Source organism: Pteropus medius, unplaced genomic scaffold, assembly GCF_902729225.1.
Source record: "Pteropus medius unplaced genomic scaffold, Ma_sr-lr_union100, whole genome shotgun sequence".
In the NCBI taxonomy this organism is placed as follows: domain Eukaryota; kingdom Metazoa; phylum Chordata; class Mammalia; order Chiroptera; family Pteropodidae; genus Pteropus; species Pteropus medius.
In genome coordinates this window covers 17,301,207-17,321,134 of record NW_024349803.1, presented here as the reverse complement: position 1 = coordinate 17,321,134, position 19,928 = coordinate 17,301,207, and the positions used below count along the sequence as shown (strand labels likewise).

The following is a 19,928-nucleotide window of genomic DNA, read 5'->3' as shown; positions in this document are numbered from 1 at the left end:
TTTATTATAGTATATATTACTATATTTATAAAAAAATTCCTTTGGTATTAAAATTTTAATTTCACCCTTTTTTATATGGTATATAGTAAAGTGATTTTGAAGTAAGATAAAGAACAATTTGCTGAGAAATTCAAACTTACACAACGGGTCCTAAAATTTAGATTTACATGTAATTACCAGATGTAATATGAAAATACATTAAATAGAGCTTTTATGACCTGATGATTCTTCTATTTTGTGTTTTAAAAAACCCAACTGATTTTTTTGCACAATTTCTGTGTTTCCTTTCACAATATTAAGACTATTTCAGCCTGCACTACTCAACAAAAATAAAATTACCTAAAAAATTAAAATTCCTTGCTAAATAATACTATCGTTATGTTTTTTTTCTTTTAGACATTATGTCCTGAAACATTAGAAATATCTTAACATGCTTTCAAGAGTAAATTTTGATCAGGTGAATGCAATTTATAAATCAGGTGTAGATCTGTTTGATGTACATTTGCAGAATTATTTGTAATGCTACTTCAAAACTATATAATTCGGCATGTGTTCTTTATGATTCTTCTGCAATCTACATTTACAATAAAGATGAATTAAAAAACACAAAAATAAAAATAAAAACTTAAAACTGTATGTGTTCAAAATGACCACAGCGACTAACAGGTGACAGGTACCTTAAGTCTCCTCACTAGTCAGCAGTCACTCAATTTCATGATTTGAAAACTCTCAAATGGTTCAACAATTTTATAATTATTTGCAAAATAATTACACATTAAAAAAAATTAATAATTGAAACAAGACATTGGTACAGATACAATTCTGGCTTTCATCATAAAAAAAAAAAAACTCCTGAATCCTTATCGGGGAAAAAGTAACATAAAATGTTGAACAAAGCCTCAGCAGAGGTTCCTTCAAAGTGGGCAATATCCATGTTTGGGAAAAGGTCAAGGCTGGCCTGAAAGGGCCCTGTGCCTGTGTGACTATGCTATGATAGAGAAACTGGGTTAAGTTAGGGAAATAATAGAAATGAAACCGTTCGAATTAGTACAGGTGTCATAACTCCAGCATGAGCACGCTAAGGCATGCCGGTAAAGGCAATACAGATTTTTTTGCAGCATTCAGTCTACAGTGCAATTCAGTCTAAGAGCCCAAAGAGCTGCTTCTTGCCTGTTCTCAGTGCTGTGCTGTCCTCTCCCGTCCTGCCCAGCCTGGGCCTTCGGCCCTACAGTTACACTTTCTTAAAGTTAATCTCAAACTCCGCCAGGTCTGATGATCTGGTTCAGGTAAGTCACTAAGATACCAATGCTCAAGAAACATAACCCAAGGGCCTCCAATATAAGCGTTAAAAACTAAACAAAACAGAAATCTCTACCTGCTGGATTTTAGAAGGGAGGCACTGAATGGGAAGGTCTAAGGTGACACCAGTCACTTCTCAGTATTCTCTAGTTCAAGAAAAACAGGCAGAAGTGAAAAATATGAAAATAACATTATACCAAGAACCGCCCACAACCTTATTCCGAGTTTTTTTGTAAGCAACTCTGAATGCTTTATGTCTCATTTAGGAGACTTCGATATTAATTTTAAATCATAGTTTTAAAGCAAAAAAATCATATATCTCAGTTATAAACAAGACTAAAACGATAATAGTGGTATAGCATAACTTTACTTGAAGCTAAGAAAAGTTCTATCTGGCTAATAATGGGTTTACTTCAATGTCTGACAAGATGAATAGCTACTGACAACTAGAATGGATAATAATGATCAGTAAATTAGAAAGTTAAATTTCCACTAACTTCAATTTCTAAAACAGTGGTCTATTAAATTTATGTTGCTATCTTCTTCAAGAGCAGACAAGTCAAAATGACATTTTCTGAGCTTGTCCTGGTTACTGTCAACACGAGAACTTGAATTTAAAACAAACTATACCTTTGGAGGTAGTATAGTAACACAACTTGTCTACGCAATAAATTTTCCCTAAGATGATGCATCTCTTGCTGAAAACAGCATTTTTTAGTAAACACTAATGAAATTAAAAGGCACCATTAAAAAATGATTCTCAAAAAAAAAAAAAAAGATTCTCTACATTCATTACTAAGTCACTTGCACTGCTACCATCTGTGTATTAAGCTACTTTACATTTCCATATTAAACCTTGAGTTCTCCATACTGAGCCCCTGCATTTCACATTCATATCCATTCAACAGTTTTTAATTCTGTTTAATAAAAATAGTTGGATAGGTTTTATAAATCTGAGACAGATCAATAGACAGAAAGATGATTAAAACGTGTTTCCTACTCTTCAAAACTACCTAATATATATAATGTAAGAAAAATCTACTTAAAAAAATTTTCCTGAATACGTTATTATAAAAAGCTTCAAATATATAGGAAAGTTTAAAAAACTGTATATTTTACAATGTTGTATAATTAGGAAAGTCTACTTTTATTAAAGACTGAGGAATTTTATTAGATGAACAACATAGAAATAAATTATAAATACTCATCTTGGACAAGGAATCCAGTTGAATACCACTTATCTTGTTGAATTGACTTTTCATAGCTTCAATTTGTTTTCATTAGTTTGCCAGCTGGCTAACTCTGAGTTCCGGGTCTTTAGGATAATCTTTTCACGATGGCTGCACATCCAGCTCCAGACCAAAACTATACCCTAAAAAACATTTAACTGAACCACAGACTAACTGCTTCTCTGAATTTCTGTAACGTGTTATTCTTAAGCCCCTTAGCTTGAGTCAAGATCCAACAACTCTTATTTGTGCTTTTTTGCCGTGACTTATCCAATCTCAATTTTTTTCTATACCCTTTCCACCAAGCATTCCCAACCCCTTGTTCCCAACCCCTTGTTCACTAGATAAGTAAGAGCAACAGGTCTTAAGGGTGTAAGCAGAAGTTTCGTGGGCAAGGCTGAGAACCTCTCTTCCATCCAGCTCATGCTCACAGCAATCTGATTCCCACTGTAGCCTCTGTGTGTAATTTATCTTCAATCATGTCTTCTGTTTTCCTAACTAGTTTTTAAAGTCATCAATCTCTATTCCACCATGACTGTTCTTTGTTTATTTTTAGCCTTATTTCCTACTTCCCAAAGCCATGCTTTCCTTGGTTTTATTTACAGAAGGGAATCTGAACAATGAAAATCCACATATTTAGGGAGGTGACTTATCTATCAGTGACACATAGAGATATATCGGAGGTGGACTATCACCACAGACCAATACACATAGATATGCACACACATGCCTTCAGACAGACATTTGTCTCCCTGTCTGTACTGGACTCTGCTGCCCTCCCGTCTCTTCATCCTTATTTGAGATCTAGCTAAATGACACGGGGAGGAATTCCTGAGTTAGCACAGATGACCCACAGACCAAATGCTCTGCCAGTGGATAATTTACCACGCTGTAATGAGTGAGAACCCTCTGGTAAGCCACAGATTCTTTAGATACAACCACAGGGACAGAATGTGGCTAGTCTTCATGGAGTCCAAAAATGACTTAATCAAAATACAGTAATGGTAACTTATGGATAAATAATACAGAAACATTTTGTACATGGTTTTTATAACTAAAATCTGTTTTTTTTCCCCTCAGTCTGTTCCAGATGGCATTTCTAAGTGATGTCTCCATGTATTTTTATTATGTGTGGATTATTACACTACGGAACATTACTACTGAACTCTCCAAAGAAACTGAAAATGCTTAACACATGAAGAAGCTTAAATTTTTTTTATAGTCTTAGATAAATCCTTTCTCCATATACCAAGGGTAACGAGGGGAAGAATTTTTAAAAATCTTAACCAGAACAATCTCTTGCATGTGTTTGGTATCAAAAGATCAAAAATTTAATACAATTAGAAGTATTCTGATAACTTTAAGAAACATGAGATATCTTTTTCATAATGTTTACTGGGTTAACTATATTGATAGTATTACTTTTCCTGAAAAAACGGACTTTATTTTTAAACATAAACTACAGAAAAGTTTAAATAAAAACTCGCACGTACGTCAGGGTTGTTTCCATTCTCAAGACTTGTTCGAGATCTTCGTCCGGATCTTTAAATCCAGTAAAGGAGTAATAAGACTTGTCCCATTTGATGGGCCTGTCAGACATCCTTTTCGCCGCTTTGAGAGGCTGAGAATGCACATTGCTATTCGAGCTTTGGATATGTTCAACTGATAAACTGCAGGAGTTGAGAATATATAATACTGTGCTTAGCAGATCTCTGGTGTGCAAAGTAAATTTGACTGCTCGAAATCCTAGAGAATATAATTCCCCCAGTGAATACAGATGATTATTTGCTTTATTTACAAATCATTTCATGCATTTATAAAATCGAAATCTTTTAAAACATTCCATTACCGATTAACATGTACCCTACTAGCTAATCATCTGTCGATGGAACGCTACAGTTCCTGTCTCCAAATCTATACCAACACTATCTTGACCTTCATGAATTCCTCAAATTGTCAGTTCCCTTTTCTAGTTTGCACCAGGGATCAAAGCCATCCCAGCTCAAGAAGGGGATTCAGAATATTTCCAATGCTGCCCATAAACTCGATCTCTCCAGTCTGAGAGACAGAAAAGCTCTCCTGTGAGCAAGCGTCTACCCACGATGGTTTCTAGCATCAAGACAAAGGGGACTGGAGAGGAGGGAGAGGCCGCCGTGCGACACTGGTTCCGAAGAGGAGAGGAGCCAGACGACTTGGTCCCAGTGGTGACAGAAACTCATCTAGAATTTTCTCTGTGACTGAAAGAGATTCTCCTCATACTTGCCCACCCAAGTAGTTAGTAACTCAGTATTTTCGAAAGTGATTTAAAATTCCCTAATTGTTTAAAAGTTAGTGCTTCACGATCTAATTTTGGTATTCGTGTTAGGCCTGGTTCTGGTTGAATTTACATAACTTTTAACTTTTCATTCAGCACTCCCACCAACTGTGCTATTATTAATCTCTCTTTTCAAACGTGAAGAAATGCAGGTCTGAGGAGGGTACAAAGAATGGAGGAGGCTGAAACCTGAGATGACATCAAGCCAAGTACTTTCTTCCTTACAACACGTTTTCTTTAAAAAAATTTTTTTAAATTGGTTTTGAAAATTATACAAATATATATGTAAGTACATCTTTATTATAAAATTAGAGAGATGTGTATAGTAAAAATAAAAGTCTCCTCTTAATAGGCACACGACCTCGCACTTTCACCAGACGTGACCGCCGTTAACAGCTAGGTACGTGTGCTTTCCCTCCCGTAACGTCTAACAGGGTAGTTACTATCCAATTGTGGCTGTTTCGAATTAAATGAATTAAAATTAAATAAAAATTTTAAATTTAGGTCCTGGTAACACTAGCCACATTTCGAGCACTCACCAGCCACAGGGGGCCAGCGCCCGCTATATCAGTGCAGATACAGAACAGACGGTAGCTTATATCACTGCAGAAAGTTCTCTTGGACAGCACTGTTCTAGACCTTTCTATGTGCTTGCGTGGATGTATATCATATATGATATCATGCATACGTGTTTACACAAACACACTCGCAGTTTGAACTGTTTCTTTTTAATATGTAAATGGTACCGTTCTGGAAATATTACTTTGAACTTGCTTTTGCCATTTAACCTTGGTGACCCTTCCATATCTATATATATAGATCAACCTCATTCTTTTCAGTAGCTGTATGCTAGTCCATATAATGAAGGGAGCATAATTTATTTAAGACTTCTGAGACTGATGGATATAAAAGTTAAATTTAATTTTTCACATTCCTTACATGACTGAAAGGTATTTTCTTGTCTTTGCCAATGATGAGAGATACCACAATTTAGAGCATTCTCAGGGATACATATTCTCTTGTCACATACTCTTAAGGAATCTAGAACATGCAAACTAAGACTTTTTTAGTTGAATCGCTTGAGGGTAAAGTGAGAAATAACAGTGATATCCTAGTCAGTGAAAAAGGAAAGGAAAATCCTGCATTTAAGGTTAAAAGAAATCAAAGATCCTTAGAAGAGCTAGTCAAGGAAAAAATATCTCAGTTTTTGTCTTATCAATGCCATTAATTATTTAATCCATGTATGGGCTGCTATATAGTTAGGAATGCCTAGTCCAGTATGTTTAGTGGCGATTTGTATGTTTCACTTTCTGAACTGTCCAGTCATTATCTTCGCCCATTTTTGTAACAGAGCTACTCTGTGTTTTCTTTTTGATTCCTGAGAGCTCTTTATATATAACATCAACTTTTTGTCATACATGCTGTATGTTTTCTCCCATTTCTAGCTTATTTTTTTCTATAATCTATTTTTGTTTAATGAATGGTTCAAAGTTACCCATTAATGGAAAGCAGATTTTTGTCTTTATTCTGTCATAGCTGACTACAACCATTTGTTTTAGCTTAACTCACAGAAAGCTCTTAGTAAATTTTTAACTTGTTTTAAAATTTATTTTAATAATACAGTGTATTTCCTCATAGACCACCAAAAAGAGGTAGGGCTGAAGAAAAGATTTAATTTCAGTAAGAATATCACTAGCAAACATTTTAATCATCTTAATTATCAATAAAAAGGTGATTAAAGATTTCTAGTGTTCTGAAAATAAAAACTTAAAAAATACTTGATCTTAATTTTATAATCAGGTAAAAAGATTAAAGACATAAAAATGTTTCAGATCTGTGTCAGAGTGCCAGTCTTGTCATACAGCAAAGGCAAAAGTGATCAATATTTTTAAAGAAGAATTAGTAGGTAATGTGGTATATAAATCAAAACGACAGACTAGGAATAAGGAGATATTATTTCTAGGACCAGCTCTGTCCTTAACTTACTGTGTGAAGCTTTCTAAGTTTCCCTCTATTTTTTCCCTTCCTAACAAATAAATTTGGTTTATTCTTTAACTCCATGTATATTCAATATTTAAGACAAATCTAGCTGATGGTGGGAGTGGAAGTAGCAGCTGTAGCTGCAGAAACAAGCTTGACTCTCCCAAACACATAAAAATGGAAACGGACTGCTGATACTTGTATTTCAAAAGTTGTAAAGGATATAATTTGCCTTTACAAATCCATCTGTCATAGAGAACTCATGAAATTATGCTTAAGTATGATGTTTTTTTCAATTCCTAGCCCAACCTTGACCCTGAGTTTCTATGACGACGGTTTCAATCCAAAGGTATTCTGGCAACATCAGACTGAGTGACCCCATTTTTACCTGAAGCTTGCAAAGGACACACAATATACGGGAAGGCGTACCGGAAGCGCTAAAGGGTTCCTGGCCATCGGAGGAGTTCTGGTCTGTTTCTCTTACATAAAACGTAAGCTGAGTTGGTTTCAAAGACTTGAAGCCTGGTTTCTGAAGGTTTTCTAAGTAGACACTTAATCTCTGAAGCGAATTTTCATTGACCTCCTGGAAAGACATATTAAAGGGCATTTACCCACAAAATAGAACAGGAAACAACAGAAATTATGTCCTGACTTTTTAACACATTATTAAATAATTCAGTATTAAAAATGTTGGCATTTCACAGCAATGGCAGAGGAGGGAAAACAATCATCTACTAGGCTTAATTTTTCCATACATCTTGGGTTTAAAAATTTTTAATTAGTAAACATTAAATTAAATTATATTAATTTATTACATCCTGATAATCTTTATTAAATTACTACATCTTCAAGGTAACGAATATTTTTCTGCTGATTCAATTTACTAATTACTTAGAAAGGATCTGACTTTGAACAGCCAACATCTATCAAATATCATAATCAGAATATTTTCCTAAAGCAAAGAAGCAAAATTTATTTATTTTCCATTGCAAGTAGAAAAAAGTAATGTGATAATGTTCTAATTTTCAAGAATTTTAAATTCCTTTTTGTGTTCAACCAGCTATTAATGTGAAGGAAAATAAAAGGAACCAATGAAATAATTCCAAAGCATTTGGCTTTGTAATTTATTATCTAATGTTAAAAATATTGGCCTTCCTGAGTTTATCATAAGTTGTTTTTCACATCAGTTTGCATTCCCTGAGCACACATGAAATGATGTCACGGAGAGGTGGACCAGCAGTATGTGACGTAAAGGACAACCATTAGGGTGCCGAAAAAGCTTTCTCATATCATCCTTATAAACAGGACTGATCATGGGAATGGAGGCCTTAAGTTTTCTTTCAAACCCTCAGTTTTACTCTAAAAACTAGTACAGAAAACATGATTACTAATACTCTAATCGCAATTATAATAGCTTTATTGCCTGCATACAAAATGACAGACTTCATAAAAATCAATATATTTTCACTTTTCAGTATCTGTATTTCAAATTAGTTCAAAGCACTGATTATGTTGCTCCCACAGAACAATGCAAATTTTTACAGAACTCTGCATTATACTGTATCGGAGGTACATAAACTAAACAGCCACGTGGACTAAAGGTTAAAAAAAATAAATAAATGTTTACCCTTTCTCTGGGGTGCTGTCCAAAGAAGTCTGGGTGCACTGCGAAATAGAATGGCCTCAAGGCATTAACTGCTTCGGCTCCTGAAAAAGCTCTTGAGTAGAGAAACCAGTGTGGAAATGCCTTCTCCAGACATAACCTTTTAAAAAGATGGGGATTTATTATTTGTTGAGGCACGGACGTCCCCGCAGATCCCCAGTCTATATAGAGACAGCAACATTACAATTATTATGTAGAGAAAAACCATAGAAACAAGAAAGAAACCAAGATGCAAAACTGTGGTTTTCCTGAAACCTATGAGGTTTTAAGAAGCAGTGAGCACCACAGTTTCTAAAAACAGTGGATATACATTCCTCAGATACAATGTGAGAGAGAATATTAAATAATAATAATAAAAAAATCCCCTGAAAAGCCTATTTGGAAACGTTAACTGGCATCACTACAAATGACGACAATTTTCTATAGAATTGTTTTTTTCAGATTAAAAACACTCTCTCAATATCCATGGCGTAATTTTTTCATAGTAAAAGATATTTTGAGAATTATAATGCTTAAAAAAGAAGATACAGATGTCTCTTAGTTTATTTCCTCATTACTAGCATGCTAATATTATTCTAGTTGGATAACTTGACATTTTATTCTTAAGTTTTGGCATAATGCACTTGAGAGTGTTTTTTTAAAGTACGGTTTTAAACCCAAATGAAATTATTTGCAACTTTTGGGACGCATTTCTACGACATCTATTTTTGCACATTATAATTTACCTTTTCTATTCTATTAGCAGGCTATGTAGAGGAGTCTCTAAACATTGGACACATTTTTGTCTCATACATTAGATGTACTGAGTCTTTTAAAAAGTTTGAGATTTTTAAAATGGTAGGATTATAGAATAATTTCTGAAGGGTTTTTTGTTTTTTTGTTTTTTAAAACAATCTGGAGACCGCTAACGTATTTTCAGATTACCTTTTGTTTTTTTTTTGCATGTATTTGAACCTTTTATAAAGTCAACATATAGGTCGTGCATTCAAGAGTAGAACAGGAGTTTGAACAGTAAAGGAAACAGTAAGCCAGCTATGAACGCCCTCAGCAAGAGGCCGTGTGAGTCAATGTGACAGCTCTATCCCCCATCCGAACTTCGGCTCTCATTTCCAAATGCCTGACAGACACTTAGCCATCCTGCCGGCCTCTCGAATTTTGCAAGTCTAAAAAAAGGAGCAGAGGTCATTATCTTCCTTCTAAACTCAGCCTGGATACAGAAGGCAAGGGAGCAGTTAAGACGGTTCGACCCAGGGCTGTCTTCCTTATTTCTGTTACCATGGCACCACTTTTCTCAATGTTGCCAAGTGCAAAACCTCAGACTGACCACTGCCTAAATCAGCTCAGCAACCCCACCCCATTTCCAGTCAGTCCTGAAGTCTTGTTTCTCCTCCCTTGACAATGTCCCTTGAAATCATTCCTTCTTTCCGTTTTCTCTGCTGCCATTATCACCACAGAACCGGGCTGCATAGCCTCTCAGGCTACTCACTCTCCTCTCTGCCTTAACCGCACTGTACACAAGTTGATTTTCTCAAAGCCCCACTGTATTCTCTATTAAGATACCTTAGATGGTCTTTTCAACTCCTGCAGAATAAAATCCACTCCTTAGTCTGGTATTTCAAGGGCTCTATAATCCTATCCAATCTATCTTTCCAACTTAATCTCCAATAACTCCTTACGGAAACCCTCAGTCCCAGCCCCAGTGACCATCCCCATTCTTCCCTGTGCTACAGGATGTCTAAGCTCTAATACATCCTCTGTCCCCCACTTCCACCCACCCAAACTGTGTTCACTAAATAATTACTGCACGCCGACTATGTGCCAGGAAGCAATGTACCCGCTTCCCCCAGAACCTTCCCTTTGGAATCCTCATTATAAATGGTCTTTACCTTTTCTAAACTCTAAAAAAAGAAACTGTGTGGCCCACCATACCCCTTTAAGGTGTAAACGATTTGTTGTCATTTGTTCTTCTCTCCGTCCACCTACCCATCCTCAACTATCTCTGTTGTTTGCTGTGTTAGTCTGGGTCTGCTGAGAAGCAGAGGCCCAGACAGGATTAGATGGGCAAGAGAATTACTGGGAAATTTAGGAGAAGGTAGGGAGAGCTTTCGGACCACGATTCGGGCCTGACACCTGCGGAAGGAGTGAGGGAAGGAAGGAGTGTTGGGTAGAAAGTCTTGGGCTGCAGCAGAGTTCCAAGAAGGGCTCAGCCGTGCCAACGGGGAGTCCTTGAGCCAAAACCACCCAGTGGAGGAGTCCTGTGTCTTGCTGGAAGGAGCTCGACTTGGGATTTAGATGATACATACATTAATAGCAAATACAGCAGTCAAATGACTTTACGATTGAAATGTAAAGTGGTTTTCCGTATGATAGCAGTAGACTTGAGGGCGACATGATAAAAACTGTGCTAAGGACAAACGTCATCTTTTTTTCCTCTTGAGCTTTTCTCACTTAACTATTCTGAAAGATGGCAGTCTTTTCACTTTCTGCTCTGAATGGACACTTGCAGGAGCTGGCTGTTCCTATAAATTTTCATTTTCTTTTTTTTTTTCTTGCCTTCTGCCATAATATCACTTTAGAACTTAAAAAATAACAATAAATTAGGATCAGCCAAATGCAGAACAGATACCCTCTCCCCCCAATACTAATTATAGATCGGACCACAAAGCTTACCTCCTTACAGGTCTCAGGTGGCAAAACATTTCTGAACATCTGTGTACGTCAACTTCCAGGCATCCATTAATCGCTTAAAGAGTTAAGCAGACAGCAGTAATGAACGAGTGGAATTTGAAAATAAAATCATTGCCATTTACATTAGCACCCACCAAAATGATATACTTAGCTATAAATCTAACAAAATAGGTACAAGATCTGTACGAAGAAAACTACAAAACTCTGATGAAGGGAGTCAAAGAAGAGCTACATAAATGGAGAGATAGTCCATGGTGATGGCTAGGAAGAGTCAACATTGTCTGGGTATCAGTTCTTCCTAACTTGCTGTATAGAGTCAGTGCGTTCCCAATTAAAACCCCAGGGAGTTATTTTACGGGTATCGACAAACTCATTCTGAAGTGTATATGGAGAGGCAAATGACACGGAACAGCCAAGTCAGTACTGAAGAACAGAGCTGGGGGACTGACACCACCCAACATCAAGACTTACTCTAAAGCTACAGGCATCAAGACGAGTGGTACTGGAGAAAGAACGGATAAAGTGAACGTCACTGAAACGAAAAACCTGTGCTCTCTAACGGAAAATGTAGGAGAGAATGAGAAGACACGCCACAGTCTGGGAGAAAATATTTGCAAAAGACACTCATCTCTGAAAAAAGACTATTATCCAAAATACAAAAATCTTTATGCAAAATCTTTAAAAAAATCAAATTCGGACTTAGCGAAGACAGCACAGGTACAAGCCTCAAAGCCTACACAGGAAAGACTAGAAGGACATACATACGCAATCTGTAACTAGCTAGCTCTAGGTGGTAGGATATTAAGTGTTTTAATTTTTTTTAATCTAGTTTATTTACAATGAACATGTAACACGATCTTTAAAAAAACTCAATGTTTTTGTCACATAAATTAAACGAAGAAAACGAATACAGCAGGAATGAGTGTTGTTCACTCAGTGTTTGGGACAGGCCCCCAGCTCTGGGAAACCTGCCCAAAGACAGCCTGGGGCTGTGTTCTAGATCTGTCTCAACAAGAAACAGCTCTCCACACTCACACGTAATGACATTTCGGTTTTTATATTATTCAAAAAAATTTATGCCATTTAACTGCAAAGATACTAATAAGTGAGCTAAAACTGTGGCTAAGGAATGAGGAATAATACTTGAGAAGAGCATATGATCATCCAAGAATCTGACTGAAAAGATGAAATACTATGCAGCAAAGCTCCAACCACCATCTGTTATTCAGCATAAAATGATCCGAAAAGCAGGCTTGAAAAGCTAAAATTCCTAAACAATGCACCCAGGCCTATGACTGCAACAATACAACCTGTTTTGATTGTCTTTTGCAGCACAATCTTAGAAATTCATAAAATCGAAATGGCTCCATCTGACGAACAACATAGGTGATCTAAATAACATGCTTTACTCGTTTCAAAAGCAACACATCAAAAGAAAAGAAACTGTTATAACTGATTTGAAATAAATGTTTTGAAGTTTGAAAGTTAAAGCACACACAAAAAACAATAAAAACTTTGAAACCAATTTTGAAAAAATTAGCTGGTTCGAATCTGATTCATAAACAATTTCAGAGACAGGCAGCCAAGGTACTATTCAGGAATTTACATATCTACACATTTATGAGTAAAAATTGATAGGAAATATAGCTGATTTAGACAAGAAAACAGCTTATAGGATTTAAGAGTTAGTTCAGAATTAGTCTCCAAAGAATTACCTATAGCAAAATTGCAAAAATTAAAAAAAAAGTATCCTTTATAACTTTCAAACATGAAATGGAACATAAAGTATGTTGTACAGAGAATTATATAGCATGTTTTAGAAGTGTTTCCATAAAAAATATCAAAGCAAGGAAAAGTTCCTGTACTTAAAGTATTGGTCTTCAGTTGTCCAGAAAAATTATTCATTGTTCACTTTGTATCACAGGGCAGAACTAAACTACTGCTGAGCAATGACTAATCAAAGACATTAATACTTGGAAATGGGGCGGCAGATTTTCCCAATGAAAATAAAATGTTCTCAAATACGAGTCTGAACATTAAGTTATGGTTTCTAGATTTAGAAAGAAAAAACATAAAAAAAATTTGGCCCTTACAGATTAAGAGTCGGGTGTTTCTTGCTTTTTGTGACTAGGTTATTTCTTAAAAAGACACATTGCAGTAGAGAAAGAGAATTAGAATCTAGGCCTGTGCTGTCTAATACGGTAGCTGCTAGCTGCATGTGGCTACTGAGCACTTGAAGTATTTTAAGTGTGAAGTACCCATTGGATTTTAAAGATTTAGTACAAAAAAAAGTGCAAAGTATCTCGTATTTGTTTGTATCGGTTAGATATTGAAATAATGTATTAAAATGCATTTCCCTTGTTTCTTCTTGCTTTTTAAAAAGCAAAACACAACCTGGTTTTAATTCTTCTGCAATTTGCTACTAGAAAACGTAAAATTACTTCTATGGCTCACATTATATTTCTATTGGATTGTGCTGGTCTAAGCCAGTGCAAGTCAAAACCACTTTGTCAGGATGCTGTCAGAGAAGGCAGCCTGCACAACGGTGGGGGAAGAGGGGCTGGAGGGTCTGAGATCTGTATTCAAATCTTGACTCCAGCACTAACTAGCTGAGTGAGCAAGGGCAAGTTATTTCTCCTGTTTCCTCACTTGGTAAATAACACAGGAGGTCGAAGAGCGGTCTATTCTGCTATAAAAAAAGTTTCTTGGATGGGAATTAGATTATGTGCATTTGCAATCAGTAAATGGGAAAAAGATGTTATATGATATGCAGCTTTTCCTCAGCATGTTCATGATTTGGAGTGATCAGAGGTGGGCTTTCTACAATTACAAAAAGGCTTTCGCTATACTTAAAGACTTAAGCGAAAACCTGAAAATCCCCCGGGAGTTCCTTTCTTGGATTAAGAAGCAGATGGTTGGTGGCTTCAAGTATCCTTGCATTTTCCACTACATCAAGCAACTTGGGAAGCTGCTGGCACAGATGGAAAAGGTAGAGATTTCCACAGGTCTTACTTTGACTGGTGTATATGGTTTCCCCATAAACCCTGTTATTTTAGTGTATTATCTTGCAGAGTGTCAGGATTTCCAGGAATGTGTACATGTCATCACAGTGGAAGCACCTGTGTAATATGGACTGTCACCACAGACTGTCCTTTAATTTGAAATTTAAACATTTTCATTAAGTGAGACAACTCTGAGCTAAGACGATATAACAGTCTGCTAGACAAGACTAGTCAGAAACTTGATCTTCGTTGTAAAAAATGTCTAATTTGGTTAGGAAACATCTTATCAAATTTTGTCTTTATTTTATAAAAAAGGAAAAAATTACAATTCTAACTAATACTAGCAATAACGATTAACAAGTTTAATACAAGTGAAACAACAATAAACATATTGTTTGGCCTTTATCTGATACTCAAGTTATCTTCACTGTATATTTAAGAAAAAAACGTTGCAAGGCACATGTAGAATACTGGAAATATTCATTAAAGGCTGTTTCTAAAAGATGAAATGTAATCTAGAACATTATGATTATTTTTAGGTCTCTGGATATGAGATCTCACATCAGATTTTTGTACATGTTTTTAGGAGTGAAAGTAGGGGCTATATATCTCACAGGATTTTTGTGAAACTTATGTAAAATGATGTACATAAGGGATTTAGCAACATCTGACAGACAATATTCATAAGCGTGGCAACTATTACGATATAATTCAGGGTGTATAAAAAAAATCTGTAAAATTCTTCTTTTTCCCTCCTAATAAAGCTTTACATGTAGCTGGAACATGCAGTTAAATACAACATTTTATCTGAAAACAAATTTTGTGACTGGAAAATTCAGAATTATCAAAATAAGGAATCAATGTCTGAAAGTCTTAAACAGATAGAGTGCGAGGCCACATACAAGCCAATAGGTAGAAATTAATGGTTTGATTTCACAAACTTTAGGGAAAAAGTTGAAACTATAGGAACAAATAAACATGGCTGTTTATGTTTACTATTTGAAGACAAAAAAAGTTAGCACTTGCTAAGCAACAAAGAGACAATTTTCCATGGTAGTAGCATCTCTTCCAAAAATCAAACAAACAACCAAAAAAATCCTGAAGTGTGTATAATAAAAGTTATATTGTGCTGTTGGAATTGTCTTTTTTAATGAATTAATAAAAATAGTGTTTTTCAACTGAGAGGTGGAGGGGCAATATGAGGGAATGTGACTTATTTTTTTTGCCAAGAATCCCTACTCTTCCCCAATGGTGGACAATTCATATTTCTACAGTAAAATGCCTATATACATAAAAGGATATTGATTTAATAATTCCGATATACACTCAACCAGATTATTTTTCTAGAATGATCATTTCCTATTTAAATCATTGAAAAAAAAAAAGAAAAACATTTTTTCAGGTTCTTTGAAGAACCAGAAAGGAAAGATGGTTTCCCCTTGGAGTTCTATGAGCTTTTTGAAAATTTCCTATAAGATCTCTTTTAAGAGTGGGCTCTGACAACTAAGGGATAAGGAGGGAAGAAGAAAAGTAAAAAAGGAAACCACCTTTAGGGCAGTGGTTCTCAAAGCAGCAAAGGCATCACTGGGAACTTGGTAGAAATGCAAATTATCAGGCCTCAGCCCAGACCTGTAAAATCAGAAACTGGGTGGGGCCTGGCAATCCATTTTAACATGCCTTCGGGATTTTGATGCACACTAAAGTCTGAGAACCACTGCTTAAAGAATCCTGTTTCTATCATTTTACAGGATCGAAGTTTCAGGAAACTTTTAAGCTTTAATTCTTTAAAAATACTTGTTTAATACAAACTCAGGGAAAGATCTTTAGATACTCCATTGTATGTTAAAAAACCAAATGAAGTTTTAAAGTTTTGCTTGAACTAGTTTCCTGTATGGTTTACCTGCCTCTTGAGATTAAAAAAAAAAAATTTCTAACTGAAAGCAGTTAAAGCACAGCTAGTGGGCAGGCCGAACCTCTTGCCTTTTTATGTGGCACAGATCTTGGGTCAGCCCTCTTCTTTGCAAGACCAAGAACCCAATTTTATCACTTCAGCCAGAAATAAACAGGTCCCTGGAATACAATAGGAGCCTGACTGATAACTACAATGTCAACTTTTCAATTTACTATGAGAAATATAATTGCTAAGAAGAGTAGAAGATGCAGCTCTGTGGTTCTTTCCCTTACAGGACTAGCTACATAGAAAAATTACTATCAGCAGACAAATGTACACTGTTTCAGAGTAGAAACAGTGGGTGCTCTTGTCAGCTAGTGAGAAATAATCGGAAAGCCTGGGGGCACGCAGGTCAACTTTAGGGTTCTAATCATCAGACAAATTCTGACATGGATGGTTCTTGTACCTATCCCAGGTAGCATACTATTCTTCCTTTTGGAAAAGTCTCAAGCATGCTACAAAATAATTAAAATGGTTACACTGTCTTGTCAGACTTGGAAGGCATCCTGGGTTTTTAATTAATCAACAGGCATTTATCAAATACTTCTGTGTCAGGTTCTGTGCAAAGTACTGGGAATAGAAAAACATGACAATTCCACCTCTCCAAAAATGCACAGCCCTAGGAGAGGGGAAAGACACAAGCAGGTAATTACAAAACAATGTAGTATATGAAATGGTAACATCCATGCAGAATATTATGGGAAACTCCCAGGCGCTACCTCTAGAGTGGGTGGCTGTGTAAGGTCTTTTACAGGGAGATGGTGTCCTGTCTGTGTGAAAGATGTAAGATGGGGATGATGGGAAAATTCATTTATAAACCATCGTAAATGGCTGCTATCACCCACTTAATAGTGATATTAGCTTCTATTTCATAAAATGAAAATTTCTGATTTTAACCTAAATTCTGTGCTGTTAAGTGAAGCATTACATCTGTGCAGTTTCAAATAAAATTCGGTAGAAATTGGTGGAAAGGCCAAATTATGGGTAGTTTAAGAAAAATTGTTTTGTTTTGCTTACATTTGATAGATACACAAACAGTAACGTGTTTGACAAACAGAGGTCCTACGACTGATCTTTGGCCATTTGGCATAATTTTTACTTGAAAGTAAGTTATTTTAACAAAGTTAATATCCTCAGGCTGCTCTCATTTAAATTGTGAATTTCCTTAGTAACTATCTTGTACGGTTTTCAAAAGCAGTTTGTTCCATGAAGGAAGGATAAAGGCAGGAAATTTTTTATTGCTTTTCAGCTGGATATTCCTCTAGGAAGGAAAAAAGGCATAGAAAAAGAAAAAGCTGGAAGTCCTATTAGATAAATTAATAATAAATTGTGGCAAGAGCAAAGTAAATGCTTTAGGTTCCTTTTCTAAATCTTTTGCTATGAGATTTGAATCATCACCATTTCCTATGAAAAGTTAAAGATTCCGGGGAAATTTTATAGTCGGAATAATAATAAATGGTCTTTGGTTTCTCATTTCAAAACAAGTTAAGGCAGATGCGCTGCGGACACTCCGGCCTCTGGCATTGCCTCAGTTCAAAAGTTAGCACATCCAGCTAAGGCGACTCTGCGCGCTGCCCGCCGCGACCCCCTTTTCTGCCCCGAGCAGCCTGAAGGCACAACTGGAGCCCCTCCCCTCCTGCTCCTTACAGTTCAGGTAAGTGTCCACGCGAGGGCTTTCTCCGACCTGTTTCACCTCCCACCGGGTACCAGGAGGGAGGACGGTCGCTCCTCCCGCAGGGCTGTGCGGGTCCGCGCGGGCTGTCTCGCGGCGCATGCGCACCGGGGCGCCAGCCCGGCCGCCGAGCGCGCGCCGCAGGGCCCGCCACTCCCGCCAGCCCTCGCCCCGCTTGAGGGCAGCTGCGACAAGCTCCTACCCGCAGCGTTCTCTGAGCCCCCACCTCCAAGAGCTCGGCGGGGCGCGCTCTGCTCCACCTGGCCATCCGACGCCGGCCGCGGCGGGTCGCGGGAGGTGAATCCGGACGAGGGGCCGGGGCCGCAGCCCGCGCTCTCATTGGCTGAAGCGTGCCAGGCCTTCCTCCCAGGGGCGCCTGCGCGCAGCCCGCGACTCGGGTTAAAACCCTCTCGTGCACCCTGCCCCGCGCTGACGTCGGCGCCCAGGTGGTCGCCCCGCGTTCTTCGCCGCTCTGAAGCCCTCGCGCTGCTGCTTTCTTATCGCCGGGCCCGGAGGGAGCTCCGCGTGCTCCGCGCAGAGCTTTAGGACGCGCGAGTGAGCACCGCGATGTATGAGGGACTGGGCTGGTGGGACTCGGAAGTGATTGGGCAGCAGGTGGCGAGACATGGTCCGAGACTCGGTAGAGGGGGCGGGGAACGAAGGGCGACTGAGCACGCGCTCCGGCCTGGAGCTGGGGGACGGGAGGGGTGGCGGTAGAGGGCGCGCATGCGTCGGCCCCCCCAAACCCTCCCAACACCCAGGGGACCCGAAGACGGGGCTCCGGCTGGTCCGCGGAGCTTTCGGACTGTCCAGATTTTACAGGCCTTATTGCTGCATGACCTTTGGCTGTCCTTACATAAATATACCTAATTTAAAAAAACTTTTCTCCGGTTTGCATTTTCCTTTGACTTTGGCTATTTTCAAACCTTAGGCATTCTCCACTACCAGCTTGGGTTTTTGTTATTAGCTGTATTTTGCTCCTGTGACTTTGATTACGCCTAGAAACTGCCTGCACAATTAGGCAAATTGGAATAACCGCTGTTTTCCCTTTTCAACCTTTTCGCATTGTTGACTGAAAAAAAGCTCCATGTGATAGAGCCTAAGAGCTTTTGATTTCTCACTAGAAACAATCTGATGATCACTTGTGCGATCCATGCTGTTTTTTCCCTAAAAGCTTCATTTATCATCTCGCGTCTTCATCCTTTCAGATGCTATTCTGCCAACATCTAAACAGTCTCATATTTCTCTAATTCCTCTCTTTGGGTTTTAGTTACCACCAACGGAAAAGACTAATTTATAATTGCCCGTTTACCATTCTCCGCTTGTCTTCAAAGCGTACTACCACCTCAAACTGACGGTAGTACTTCTCCAAAGCTATTTTATTTTCTAGGTTCCGCATTTAAGTAATTGCAGTAATGGTCAGTCACCCAGTTTGTTCAGATTAGAGAACTGACCATCTTTCTTGACGTCTCCCGCCTCACTTCCCACATCTCATTCATTATAGAATTCATTTCATTCATCATAGGCATTTTGCTGAGTGCTAGGAATTAACTTTTTTAGTCTTGTGAGGTTATAGACTTATTCCAAAGGCGTTGCCATTACCATATTTTGGGAACTCCTTTAAGAAGTATTTTCAGTTTCGTTAGTCATGATTTAGCCTTTTATTATCGTATTAAGACTTTTTCTCTATATGATTTAAAATTATCATTTAAAGTATCAAATCTAAAGTACCAAATTAAGGATTGCAGATGACCACCTTAGAGAATGGCTGTTTCAGATTCTGAAGCTGACTCAGAAAAGGAGTTTTAACTTCCTAAGATGATTTAAAAGGAATGATTCTTGTTTGGATATTTAAGTTCTGGTATATTTGTTAAAAATACTGTTTTCTTTAGTCATACCTAATGTAACACAGAAATTACAGAATTTCAAAATACATATAGTATTCAAGATACACTAAAAAACTATTCACAGGATAATTAAATTTTTTTTGGTATAACTCAGGAAGTACTCTGGAATTTTAGTGTTGAGTCATTTTTCAATATTATTTTACTATTCTATTTTACAGATGTGTAATAGGCTTTAGAAATTGGACTAAGTATACAGTCAACCTATTTCATACTCCTAAAAGTT

At 37.4% G+C, this 19,928-nt stretch overlaps 1 protein-coding gene across 6 annotated transcripts in view; it reads right to left on the bottom strand.

The window, feature by feature from the left end:
• The window catches only part of TCAIM (T cell activation inhibitor, mitochondrial), a 32,694-nt gene extending 14,264 nt beyond the window's left edge, over positions 1-18,430 (bottom strand). For 2 of the 6 annotated variants that reach the window (XM_039837477.1, XM_039837480.1), the window contains exons 1-5: positions 17,774-17,924; positions 11,156-11,228; positions 8,450-8,585; positions 7,252-7,405; positions 4,022-4,274 (exon numbers count right to left, since the gene is read on the bottom strand). In XM_039837477.1, coding sequence (XP_039693411.1) covers positions 4,022-4,274; positions 7,252-7,405; positions 8,450-8,585; positions 11,156-11,228; positions 17,774-17,900 — 743 coding nt within the window. In that variant the 5' untranslated portion in view covers positions 17,901-17,924. The other 4 variants (XM_039837481.1, XM_039837482.1, XM_039837479.1 and 1 more) reach the window with 4 other exon arrangements.
• Positions 18,431-19,928: the final 1,498 nt, after the last annotated feature.